Genomic DNA, 13,820 nt, shown 5'->3' with positions numbered 1-13,820 from the left:
TACACTAAACGAAAGGCTCGGTGTTGCATCTTTGCAAGCGTGCACTCCGTCAAAGCATCTATATAATATAAGTATAGGCAACTTGTTGAACTGCCGTTGCCACCAATGTCTCGCACTGGTAAGGATCCGAAGGTCAGGAAAAGTGATTTCGATCAGAAGTGGCTGAAATCGTACGATTGGTTGAGACAAACATCAGATGTAAAAATCTATGGTACTGCCGCGGTGTTCAGATCGTTGCGTGTCCGAGTTAGCACGCTCGCCCCATTTCGAGATCTGTGTACGTCAACATGACGTTGAAGCCATGTGTGTCACCTCGTGTCACGCCATTCGTAACTTGCATGGATTCGTTCGATTGACTTTGAGAAACAGTTGCACTTGATCCAGTTTCAAAACCCATGACCCTTTTTACAATATTCAAGGCACCATGAAATGAAATGAAAAAAAGGAACCGCATGAGCGAAAATAATCATTCGTTGATCATCTGAATACAGCAGCTATGTACGTACGATTAGGCATAGGGTATACAGTATGGGTTCAAAGGTCGCGTGTTTAAGTGTGCTCCACACGATGCATGGCGGCCGACGCCGCGCTGTTGTCGAAGTTTCGTACGTTTGTCGAAGTAGAAGTCGATGCAATTTCAAATCTTGTTCTTGAAAATACCCGGTATCAATATTTTCGGGCTTCTCTTTATTATGAATGAGTTTTAAAGTCGACATATTTCTCTGCAGGCATGCTCTGCTGACTCAGAATTGTCAGTGCAATAATATTCAGTCCTGTATGAACTTGTCCGTGTAACTGTTTTGCCATGGTCGTTTAAAAAAGACGTCCATGGTTTTTAGCAATCTGGCTACAGACAAACATGTATTAACAGAGGATCACATAAAACGTCTGATTTTGAATGTTATTCAATAGAGAACTGGAAGACTTTGAATGAAAATATTAATGTAATATATGAAGTGCTTAAAGTGCATAAAAGATTAAACCTTTATTGTGGGATTTTTTCTGATGCTATGGAGTGATGTGTGTATTGCATAATTAACATAATATTTACATAGTTATTGTTATGCAAATTAGCCGATCCTGTTTCATAAATTTCTGTGGGAGAACACTGTGTAGGTTAATTTTCCACGGCGCTACAATCTCTGTACGGAGATTGATGACCGTGATCCCACGCCCACGACGCCTGTTGACATGGCAACTCTCAGTGTAAACAAACAAACTGGTGTCCCTTCTCCCAGTCATATGATGATTGAGCGTAATCAAAATAAGGAGAGATTTAAAGCAAAGGACAGTTTTTGATTGGTTATAATTGTAATATTGCACCTTAAAAGGTTCCCCCTGTATAACAAATTTGAATCCCAGTGTCTTTCTTCTTGGAGTTCATTGAAATATGGAGGAATTGAAGCGATGTCGCATGATGATGTTGACTTCTTTGCATACTGCATGAATGAAGCCTGCTCACACAAATATTTCGATATTTATGCACAAGATGTGATAAAATAAAGCCTCAAAATTTAAGGTTTTTCGTAAGTATTTTAGTAAAATTTCGGGCATGGGTATATGATAAATCAGTAATTGACCAGTATCATCTGTTCCTGTGTCATATCAGCATAAGTGTCATATGTGCTGTGTCAGACACGAGACGAAATCGCGTGTCTCTCATGTCTGACGCGGCACAAATGACGCTTATGCTGATACGACACAGGAACAGGCGATATTGGGTAATAACCTCTAAATATTACATACATACATCTAAGTCCTCTTCATTTCCAAAAATGTGGTAAAATCATAAAATGTCGCGTATTGTGGAAGAAGCGTAAAAACCCTTCTCAGAGCACCCAAACTGTTCAGAATGAGGAGATAACGTTGATACCTACTTTACGATACACAGCTGAAATGACCACAGTACGGAGTCTCATGCCAACTACAAAACATATGTGGAAGTACTGATGGAGGATTAGGGACTGAAACAGAGCATTCCCAAACATCAATCCTGCATACATGTATCCCTGCCAGGTATAAATACTCTTGTCAGCTGTAAAGTTGATCATTAACCTATGGGGGGAGAGAGAGCAAGAGAGATGGTTTAAAACAGTCAAATGTAGTACGAGGGATTGGTAGAGTGTTCACAACTTCGGCATAAATGGAGTGGCACAATGTTTCTGAAAAAAATATTAAATGGTCAGTTGTATAGCTGATAGGTTATTGGCTTTTCAGTTACTTTTGTTAGATATGGTAAAATATATGATAAATGGTGAACCAAGGTTTTATAACAAAATTTCATAAAATACCAAAACTGAAATAATGACAACAGCATTTTTGGGTTAAAACAAGAGAAATTAAAAATACAAGAGATGGAAGAAGTTTACATGTAACATTCTATACCTGAAGTTTACATCTAATAACTTGAAGATAGTTTTATTTCACCAAGTTGATTTTCTTTGGCCCCTATGACATCTCAAAGGATATGAGACATTCATGTGAAAACAAAACTAAATCTGTAATTTCGATGTTTTGAAATAACCATCCATAATTTGGCTACTAATTAGCACTGAATCAATGCAAAGGAAAGAGAGTTTTGTGACGTGGACTTGAACATGGTAAGAGCTGGAAAGGCTATATCGTGATGTTGGCAATGTGGATAAGCAAGCAGCTGACGATACAGAAGAGATATTATGCAATCACATTTGATTGTGATTAATCAGCGAGAGCAGGATACGTATGTTTACTGTGTTATATACCATAGCTTATGATACAGTGAAGCCCTGATGAAATGGTCTGCACCAATCAGTGGCCTTAACCCTGGTCTCCATGCCTCATCTGAACTTTGAACATGATTGTAGCAAAGCCCTAATCATCAACAAAGGACATATCATATCAAATCGATGCTGTACAAGGTTGTTCTACCCTTTGAATGCTGTAATTTTTTCCCGCCAAAATTTCAGGGTGACATTTTACTTATTGTTATGAACTAGCTGTATTTTATTTTGGTAGTTTTGGAACAAATGGCCACAACTTTTCATTTGCTACAATTTTTGACCAAAATTTTGGGAAAATTCTAAAAAAAAATTGTTTGCATCTGAAAAAAGTTGTTGGCGATATATATTCCATCAAGGCAACAAAAGTTGACTTTGGCACTCAAAGGGTTAATCTGAAGGTTCACAGAAAGGTAAACATCCTTCCAATTGATACAAGTCTGGTATCAGTGAGCTCTAACCCCACTGGAAAAAGGATTCAATTTCATCATCTGCTAATCCTGACTATTCTTGATGGGTACCTCTCATCAAATCCACTGGGTTTTTTTTTTCACTTACTTCAGAAGATACGGATTAATAAACAACATCATATCTTGCAAGAGTTTTAAGAAAGATCCAAACAGAAAAGTTCCGCTGAATGTACAACAGATTGCCCATAGCAGAGATGCTTTGGCGCTGACTGTTTCTTTTCTGCCTTCTCTGATAGCGACTTCAAAGTCCTCACAGTCTGTGATCTTGCCGCACGGATCCTTCTCCCTGAACTTCCTGAATCTTATCAGTGGTTTCTTGGCTTCATTGCCGCTTCCTGTACCAGTCTTAGCTCGGTAAGCCCTACACGAAGAAGAAAAATACGATTATAAATACTTTGATGGGATGATGTCAAGGTTTATTTAGGCTATTACATTTGACATATGGTGAAATACAGTTTCTTGTTCTACTCTTAAAGCCATACTGCGATGTCAACTGTGCAAATAGGGGTAGGACCCTGGTCAGTAAATTCTCAATCAGATTTGAACTCACAACGTGCCTCACCCATGCAGTCACCTAGCAAAAACATCACAGTCCTGTTCTTTAAACAAATAATACTGCCAAGCTATTAAAGTGGCAACAATTTTTCTGACTGCAACCACTCAACATGTTGTAAAGTTCATGAAGCACTCGCGCACACAGACTTGATAGAAGGGCTGCACAAATGCACAGAAAGTGTATTCCCATGCATGTTCGTACTTGACTGTTTTGTTTGTACCACCAGTACACTGAATGTACTGTGTTCATTATAAGCACACTGTGGTACATTCCTGCATACATTGTAAGTGGGCAAACTGTCGACACAGTCTGTACATACTCGATGTCAAACATTATTATCTTGAAAAGTCTAGTCTTGACTACAATTATTTATCAACTATAGAGTGGAATATTGTACACATTGCACTGTGTTTGCAAGGCTAATACCTGTACTTTGTATGTTGACATTCTAAGGAAAAGAAGAAAATATACCTGTTTTCCGGGACAAAAACAATGAAAATATCATCAAAAGCTATGCTACCGTCCCTTTAAAATGATAGCATATTTTTCGGGTCAGAATAGATCATTTCTACACATTTTACAAATGCTATACACTGTCAAAGCAAATACATATGAATATTCATGAATATTCATGAATGATTCATGAATATTCATGTGTGAACTGATACTGATCAAGGTAAGTGCTGCTGGGATAGCAAGCTAGTATTGCAAGGTTATGTCCTGAGTCCTGACCTTGAATCTATTCCTGTCAGAATCAAACCAAAAAGAGCTCCACAATCATGTCATTTCATTAAAGTAATAGAATTCTTACCTGCATTTCTCCTTCTGCCACTCTCTCTCAAATTTTGGGAAGACTGAACCGGCAGCATCCTCTGCATTCAGTGACCACAAATCCTCTCTCTCCAATGGCTTCTTGTATCCTCGGATAACAAGACTGAAAAATATGAGTAATGTTGATCATCAAGGTCAATAAATCTCACAGTTTTTGCAGAAAAAAAAGTGGTGGCTATTAGGATATTTTTAATAATATTCTCACGTTTTACATGGAATTTCAATAACTCCTTGACATTTAAAATGCCAGAATGAGATATTGTTCAACTGGATGTGCCACAGTAAATAACTATTTTTATATTAGCATTGTAAGCAGTGTTCCCTTCTGAGGTTCAAGAGGGTGCGCAACTTGAGATCACGGTCCCTCCGGGACTGTGTTGAGATACGTCGGATTATTGTCTCACAGCTGGGTCCGTTCATGTATATACTAATTTTACTGAGGTACGTCACAACGTACAATGAACGTTGGTGGCAACTGCGCCACCAACGGGCGCTAAACCCGAACCGCGGAAGTAAAATCTACGCCGAGATCGCACATTTCACCCCGAGTTATCGTTTCCAAAACTACCGATCGAAATGACTGAGACTAAAGTTGCGCAAAACATGAAATTTCACTGCGAGAGCAGTCGGAGACACTGCGCAATTGGCGCGCAAATAAGCCTTAGCGGGAACACTGATTGTCACTATATATGCCTGCATCCATGTTAGCAATATCAGTCTTTCCTTTCTTTTTCTTGAATGAAACTTTTTTTTTAGGTATATCAATCTTGCTCATTGTGAACAAATTCACCTTCTTACATCATATCTAGTGCACTCTGGAGATGCGGTAAGCAAAGTATGTTTGCTTTGCAACAAAAAGCAAGCAAACATTCTGGGGCTTACACAGTTCAAACCTTTAAAAGCCCCATTATTGTTGAAACTTGGTCCAATTGTTATTCACACAAACATATATTTACATAGGACTGAGTACTCTGAAAAAACCTCAATAGTATGTTGGTTTGAAATCAATGAACTATCAACAGAAAAGGAAAGAAAGCCACTACTGGACCTTGCATTACTATTGGAAGCTGGAATTCTATGTACAAGCACATCTCTTGACCAACTTCTCACTTTATGCATGCAGGTAGTAGGAGCTCTCTACTACCTCCATGCTTGATGTAAGACATATTCCAGTTCAAAAACTACTTTAGATAGTCTGTGATTTTCATTATCACATTATTCCTGCACAATTTTGTACAGCTGGCACACAGTGCTATACTTGCAGATATTGCCTCTGTGAATAGTAACCAAATAATCCCCATATTAATTGTTATATTTCATTTCTGCTCAGGGGTTTGGTGCTCTGCTTTTTAAAAAATTCCCATTGACGACTCTTCCAGAAGAGGGATCAAAGCTGACTCTTGAGTTGGGTGATCTTTCACAAAACCAAAATTTTTTCACACAGTTCATTTTTTTTTTAAGACCAAATATCATTTTTTTTTTATTAAACAGGTTAATGTGAATAGTTTAAATGATATGTAATTATTTTTTAACTTGCTCAACTACTTCAACTAACTTTTTACTATCAGACTCTGTTGATTCCCTCTAAAGATTGATCAGTGCAGTACATATATCAAACATACTCTCCTCACAGTAAAAACATGTTTATACCCATTGAAGAAAAAATGCCTTAATTTCATGATGATAACATACATAATTTCTGAGACTTTCTAGATTTAATAATGTACAAAATGCTAAAATTTTTTCTGCATGATGGTATAAGGTGCCTGCAGATGTCTGACCTGCTACCCGGTAAACCACCAGAAAGTAATCTTCGATAGGAACGACGCCGATGTTTCAGGGCATGGGTTCTGAAAAAAATTTAAATCATATAAAAAAATGTCAAAAAAAAAAAAACAGAGAAGAAAAATGTTGTTAATGAACATAAATAAGGTCATGATACATGGTGGCTATGTTCCCTAATTGACCCTGAAAATGGTTTGTGTACTTGAACTGTTTGCTCATTAACCTTGAATTCTTTTACACAGGATTTGCCATGAACAAATCCAGCCACAAATTCTGTGATGAAATGCAAAAATACACATGCAACCTTGTTCTGGTGCTATGCAAAATATTCTCCTTCTGTGATTACACTCTCCAAGACAGTATGATAGAATGCTGCTTCATTGATGAAATAATACAATATTACAACAATTTGTCTTCACATTTATTCACGTGGGGGATCTTTGACTCAGTGATCGGTACAAAACTTTGATCATGGAATTTACATGTCACTGACCAGTAGTGGGAACAGGATGTAACCAGCCTCTCACAAATACAGATCTCAGTGCAAAAATTTGATGGTATTACTTTTCGATGACAGGAATGCCATGGGGATTGGATAAAACCAGTTTCCCTCACATAGCAAGCATATTTTGGGGGACTTTAGAAGATCATACATGTATGTAAAGCTATCCTGTTCACGGACATTGTCTTAGGAAATAACATGAAAACTTACCAAATCAGTGACTTTGGGAGCTCTGTGAGGTGGGTTGTCAGACATACAAGTCAATATCAACATGATCAAAATCAGGATGTAATACAGAAAATGTACAACTATGGGTGTTGTGCTAGTATTGGCCTGCAAAGAAAAAAGTGAAAGTCACTTTATCTCTGTGGATGATTAAAAAAAGCCTTATAATTGTTCCCCGAAATCTTGCTTAATTATGTGAAATTCATACATCATGGCTCTAGAACACACGGCAGGTACCTTTACCTACTCAAAACCATGGTTTCGTCCGAAACCCATTCTTCTGTTTAAAGGACCTGTTTACAGGGAATTGGGAGTGATCAGGTTAACTGCAAACTTCTCAGTCTCACCCAAGACAGCAAAAGTGTTGAAAAGTTCAGGGTACCCACTAATTTGCTCACTGTACTCATTGTTGTTACATATCACAATAGATAGCCAGTGAATTTGGCCTGCACAGTGGCAATACGATAATTAAGCAATAATGTACCCCCTCCTGGCCTATAAATGACAAAAGTGACCTTTGCATGACACAATGTACGAGGCGAAGCCGAGTACATTATGGAGTGCAGAGTTTGCTTCAGTCCATTATGGGCCGAAAGGGGTACGTTAATGCTATTATTTTAGAGTTTTGGCAATGCAAGTGAAGTTGCTGTAGACATAGATAACATCTAGGGCCAAAATGCTGGATTATCAGATACATTATCAATGATAATCTGGGGCTGGAGGGGCGTGACATCACAAAATTCATTGGTATTTACAAAGCTATAAAAATAATATTGCCTACACTAATGTTTTCCTTATCAAACCTACATTTTAAAAGAGGAAAGTTTCCAACCCAAAAGACTAACAAACCTATTAACTTTTTCCACTGTCTCTAACAAGCACAGGTTGAAGACACTCCTGTCATGTCTGTATTCACACAACTGAACATTGAAAACACTGCATACCACCTAACATCATGATCTGTTACACTTTTTATGATATATCTTTGCATACTTGCGCACAAAGTGTCTTGTCATTTTCAGTTTATTTCCAAAACATAACATAGGCATAGTATGGTAATCAGTAGACATTCATCATAATGCGCCAAATTACAACATGCTTTGGAATTATTTTGTGATGACATTGTGACTAAAAAGTACACGTGGCTGACAAAATCTGTGATTTATGAATGACACTTGAGTTCAACTCTTTAGCCGTCAGGTCTAGCACTGGATAAGACATGACCGGCAGTAGTCAGGGGTAGCGCTAGGATTTCAAAGTTGTTAGCCACAGATTCCTTGCGTGGCGAATTGGTCATACATCTTGTTAGCCACACACAACTTTCTTTAGCCACACAAAACTTTTGTACAATAAAATCAAAACAAAAATATTTTAAGGTCTCATCTTGTTTGAAGTGCCATAGACTTCACATGCAATCCACCCCTACCCCCCCCCCTTCTCAGACAAGGACTTTTTGAACGCAACTGCTTGTTACACTTCTTTAAAAAGACTGGTGCAGTTCATTTTCTGTGATGTGATAAGGAATCCTAGCAACCCATATGATTCAATTAGTAACAACCAACAGAGCTAAACTATTGTGCAACACATACACACAATTACAGGGCTTCCTGTCCCGTTTGGGTTCCCCATCGTTTGAACTGCAAGTATACCGGGTAATAGAATGAAGAGCTGACGACAAAAACAGTTAACTAATTTTTTTATTGATTAAATTTGATGTTTGGACCAACTGACATTAGTTTGATTCACATACGTACAACATATGCTTTCGATAACTTGCCTTGATTTAATCGTGTCTCATAGTCATACTGTGTTAGTCAATCTGTTTTCAAAGTTGGATCACGTATTTTGACAAGCATACCAAAAGCGATCTTTAGATAGAAAGAAACCACAAAGTATTGAGATAAAAGTTTCATGCCTGGTTTATTTAGTTAAAAAATACAGTGTTTTCAATTGGCTTCGAACTCACAAAATACGGTTTCCAGTCACCTTGTAGAGATGCAACAGACACATGTCAGACGCGATGCGCGCGTAGGAAATATGTCACGATGTTAACAGTAATAACACATAAATTTGTAAACAAACTAGATCGACCGTCATGGCTCTCTCGCGACAGGCTGGATAAGGCCACGATATCAACAGTTTGCTTGAGCTTATCGATTATAAGTCGCTTGAAAATCAACAAAATACACTTCAGTTTAACTAAAGTCTTACAAATGTCTTCATCATGCACATTGAAAGAAAAAAAAAACCACGGGGACGGGACAATCTGGAGCATTCAGCGTCACGCACTGATGGGGCAATCGCAATCAACTTGGCTAGCAAATCGCTCCATTTTTTCGTAGAATATGATCAAAAAAGTGGTAAAATCTACGGTTTTCTATCGTTCAGAGAGCAATAACTGTACATGATATAATCATCTTGTGTGTCTGAGTTGCGGAAAAGCTATCATAAGGTCTCTCGACTCTCGTTGAGTGCACGGCAGCAGGGTAGCCGACCTGATTAAATATTCACGTAAACCACTGACCCCTTCTCAGAAAGTTTGCATAAATTACTGGAACTCTCTATCGTTAGGTTGGATGATGTCATTACTTTAGTCCTTATATGGTACTAAACTGGGTTCAAAGGGTAAAGAAAAGGCTTTTATGGCTTGCATACCTGAGCTTGACAGAACGCATAGTACACAACCACTGTCGGGTATCGTATACTGATGTGGCGCTGAGAGCGAGAGTATTGTCACATTGATTTCATACCTCATAGTATCGCATCGTCACCGATGAATTTGACCGGGGTCTTTGAGTTTGAGGCCAGTTCGCCACACTTTCATGAGCGTGGCGAACCAAGAAGACATTTTAATATTCGCCACCCAGCACTTTTCTTCGCATTTTGCGAATGTGGCAAGCGCTAGTGCGACCCCTGGTAGTGTACCCATTCATATCAAAAGTAAGGGTAGCTAGGGCACCATAAACAAATCAAGGTGATTTGTGGCCCTTTACTGTAGCGTTAGCAGGTGTGAAATACTCTATTTATATAGAGGTGTAGGGCTCACAATCGTATGAAAAGAATAAAAAGTTAGCTGATCAACCTGTGAGGAAGTATCATTTCTCACTTTTATTTGTTTATCATCTGGCAAACATGCACAACACATCTCTATGAAACTTTATTTACTCTATAAGCTACAAAATGAGCCTCCACAAGTGGTAGACCAAAAGAATATTGTCAAAGTTTGACAGTCTCAATATATGTCCTCATGGTACATTCTACCTTAAACAAGATGGTATCAATATAAAGACAACTGTTCTGTACTAGTCATCCACCATCGGACATCACATCACAGAAACAACTAACGCAATACTCAAATGTCGATCAACAGAACACTTACTGAATTTATCACTTGAAGGATGTCAGATCTGAGGGCCACTATGCCAACGCAGGTTGCTAGGAACCAGAAAATGAAGAGGACGCCGGAAGACTGAACACCTTTCAGTCGTTCTAGCTGTATAAGGACAAATATAAGCATCTGGAAGAGAATAGCAATGAATTACTGTCAAGAGCATTGAATACAAATTTGAAGACATTTGATTATACTGGACCTGGGCATAATAGGAAATGTAAAATATCTGAATTCAAATTGACACTGATACCTGGCAACTTCTGACTGGATTTTGCAACATATTTCAACAGCAGACTAGATTGTTGCACTTGAGAAATGATTAAATCGCTGGCAATGTGTTAAAGTGATAGTGAAAGTGCTGCTTATATAAACAATGATTAATTTATTTCCATCATCTAATAGCCTATTTCTCACACAAAGCTAGGATCAACACATTCACATATGAGAAATTCCTTGGCAAAACTATGAATACCAAATTGCCATCCATTGGTTAAATAGTTTGATAGGTTATGATAACCTATCAAAAGAGCAAATTTTAGGATTGTGATGGGATTTTTAACTTAAAACGTTTTGTACCTGATTATCTTATTATTATTCAATAATATACTACTCCCATTCCATAAAATGCCATTAAAAGCTTTCTTTATTGAAAGAACAAAGGCTGTTATTCTTCAATTACGTTTGTTTTATGAAAAAAATAAAAAAGTCTTCTTTTAAAAGCATTTAAATTCAATTAAAAATAGAAACTGTATTTAACAGATAGAACAACAATACTACAGAGCAATACATCGTGGAGCGTTTTTCGTCACAGTGTAACACTTGCCACCTGATGAGTGTGGCATCATTATGTGGTAAAGGTCAAATAGTATCAGAGGCCTTGTTCTATAATAATCAAATTGCAAGGCAGGGATCCAATCAAGGGGAAAAATCTAAAACAAGTTAGGGGGAGTGGCCCAACCAAGGATGAACTAGACAATAATATTTACAATGTGATTACTTATCACTACAGTTAAACTTGTGTTATGGTGGTCACTCAGGGGACCGAGAAAAAGTGTCCACCGCATGGAGGTGGCCTTTCTATGGAGGGTGTGCGTGGCATTACTTTCAGTGTAGGTGGTGTGCTGAGTAATGACTTAGGAAAATATATATATATTCCGTGATATGAATCTGTATTGAAAATCATAATATATCCATTTTGTTTCTGAACGCAGTGTAATGCAGATGTAAAATCAGTCAAAATAGACTCATTTCTTGCTTTCCAGTCTGAGCAATTTTTCAAGGAGGTCATTCAGAGTTGCATATTATACGCAAGATTTGCACCATGTTGGAGCATTGCATGTGGCCACCGACCACATAGTTTAGGTGGTGGTTCTATAGAGGGCTTTATCAATAATAACATATGAAATGTTACTGAACTGTCACAAGTTGCCAACTATAATTATAAAGAGGTGACCACTCTGTGAGGATGATAACTATTAAAGACAGATTTGACTGTAAAATACAGCAGCTTAAAAGATTGACTTTCACCAAACCAGGTCAATCGTTATTTTGGGCTGTCTTTCTGACATGATGTTCATGTACCAAACTGGAAAGGACCATTAACTGTCGATCACTGGTCCGGATCCTCTGGATGGGTGATGACATTCAGTGTTGTCACTTTCATACAAACATAGACAAGTGAAGAAGAACCTTAGTATACAATGCAGTGTGCATAATACCAACTGAAGGGGGTTGTAAACTTTCACTGTTGCCCTGAAGGGAAACTGACCAGTTTTTAAGAGAGCACTTCACGACACTGGAAAACTGAAGAGACTATAGAACTAATTGTTCCCCGTCTATGTTTAAACAAACGCAAGGCGTTATTTTATCCAAAAAAAACTTTCCCCTTGGCTTTAGGTCTGTGATAAGATGAAATAATAGTTTCTTACTATTGTGAGACAAAGAACGGTCGGCGTGAGAATGTCAACCCCTGGTATGTAATGTCCTTTTGCACTGTAATGCAGAGCTGTGAACAAACTTACAAATGGTAGAACAAGCAACAATATGTTGCATATCTGAAAAAAAACAAGATAATAGACGAGTAAGTTGGCATCAAATGTTAGCGTTTGGTAATGACAGTGTACACATACAAACTGAAAACAAACAAGCTACATGCAATCATCGGACAGACACAATTAAATTGTTCCTACATCTTCACTCTCATTTTATATGCTACAAAAACTGAATGGTTTACCGTTTTTGCTCTGTGAAGACGAGAAACTTTGATGTGCCCTCGGCTATGTTTCTTCACGTGATAAATGTAGAATGGAGCGACTACCCACAGATAGGCACATGGTACCAAAGCCAGTACAGACTTCTGAAAACATACTGTAAGGTCTGGTGATGTAGAGTTCAAAAGGCTTGGGTCCTATAAATCAAAAAGACAAAAGCTGATCGTAAAATGTGCAAAATAACATGTACGACTCACAAAAATAGATTTCACGAATTGAATAAAGGTTTATCGAGAGACAGAAGGATTTGATCTAAGACTTGTCCCAAATCTGTAGGCATAAACACTTACAGAACAAGGTGAGGTGATTGCAAAATTGAATCTCATACTTTGACTGAGTGTCGCATGGATCGCAGGCTGAATGTGATGGCCCAAGGCCAGTAACTGCTGCAAATAAAAGCTAAACAACTAGGGCCTGTCAAGGATTTGATGAACCTGGTTACATGAGTAAACTTTGAACAATGAAAAGTGATAGCCTTGTAGGACAAGAGAATATAATTAGGATATACAGTTCTCTGCTATCTGCTACCTCCATGCCTCCATGCACTGACAGACAACAAGTTACATCATTCTGGTGACAGCCTATACAAAACAGCAATGATCTACAAACCAATAGGAACGATTAACAATCTGGTCTGGCTCTGCCTCTGAGATATCAGATATGTGAATTTTGGTCTACATTCATACATGGTCACTCATCAAACGTGAGCGTGGTTCATATTTATATTTGAAGCTCCTATCTCCAACTCACCTATTGGCCTTTGAACTCATTGCATATAAAAGGGTTGACATGGATTAAAGAAGTCTGCTCATCCTTTTTTGCTCTCTGTATGTTTTTATTCTCAACAAGAATGACTATAGGTTTCAAGCATGGAATTGTTCTACTGGTGGAAATTGGTCTGATCCCCAATTACATGACCAACTACAGCTGAGGAAGGTCAGTTCTCTTGCTGTAAGCTTGGAAGGTAAAAAAATCACTTAATTGTCTGATGGTGTAAGGTATGACAGTACGGTAATGGTTGCAAAAATACCATT

The 13,820-nt window shown here is 38.0% G+C and overlaps 1 protein-coding gene across 3 annotated transcripts in view; it reads right to left on the bottom strand.

Annotated features, from left to right (window-relative positions):
* The window catches only part of LOC139151269 (multidrug resistance-associated protein 1-like), a 59,416-nt gene that overhangs the window by 44,299 nt on the left and 1,297 nt on the right, over nt 1-13,820 (bottom strand). For all 3 annotated transcript variants that reach the window (XM_070723937.1, XM_070723940.1, XM_070723938.1), the window contains exons 2-9: nt 12,750-12,923; nt 12,445-12,570; nt 10,505-10,642; nt 7,111-7,233; nt 6,402-6,463; nt 4,594-4,716; nt 3,315-3,587; nt 1,878-2,055 (exon numbers count right to left, since the gene is read on the bottom strand). In XM_070723937.1, coding sequence (XP_070580038.1) covers nt 1,878-2,055; nt 3,315-3,587; nt 4,594-4,716; nt 6,402-6,463; nt 7,111-7,233; nt 10,505-10,642; nt 12,445-12,570; nt 12,750-12,923 — 1,197 coding nt within the window. The remainder of the gene's footprint in view (nt 1-1,877; nt 2,056-3,314; nt 3,588-4,593; nt 4,717-6,401; nt 6,464-7,110; nt 7,234-10,504; nt 10,643-12,444; nt 12,571-12,749; nt 12,924-13,820) is intronic.

Source organism: Ptychodera flava, chromosome 15 (assembly GCF_041260155.1).
Source record: "Ptychodera flava strain L36383 chromosome 15, AS_Pfla_20210202, whole genome shotgun sequence".
Taxonomy (NCBI): domain Eukaryota; kingdom Metazoa; phylum Hemichordata; class Enteropneusta; family Ptychoderidae; genus Ptychodera; species Ptychodera flava.
Note: the sequence above shows the minus strand (reverse complement) of the source record. Positions and strands in the feature narration are given on the sequence as shown.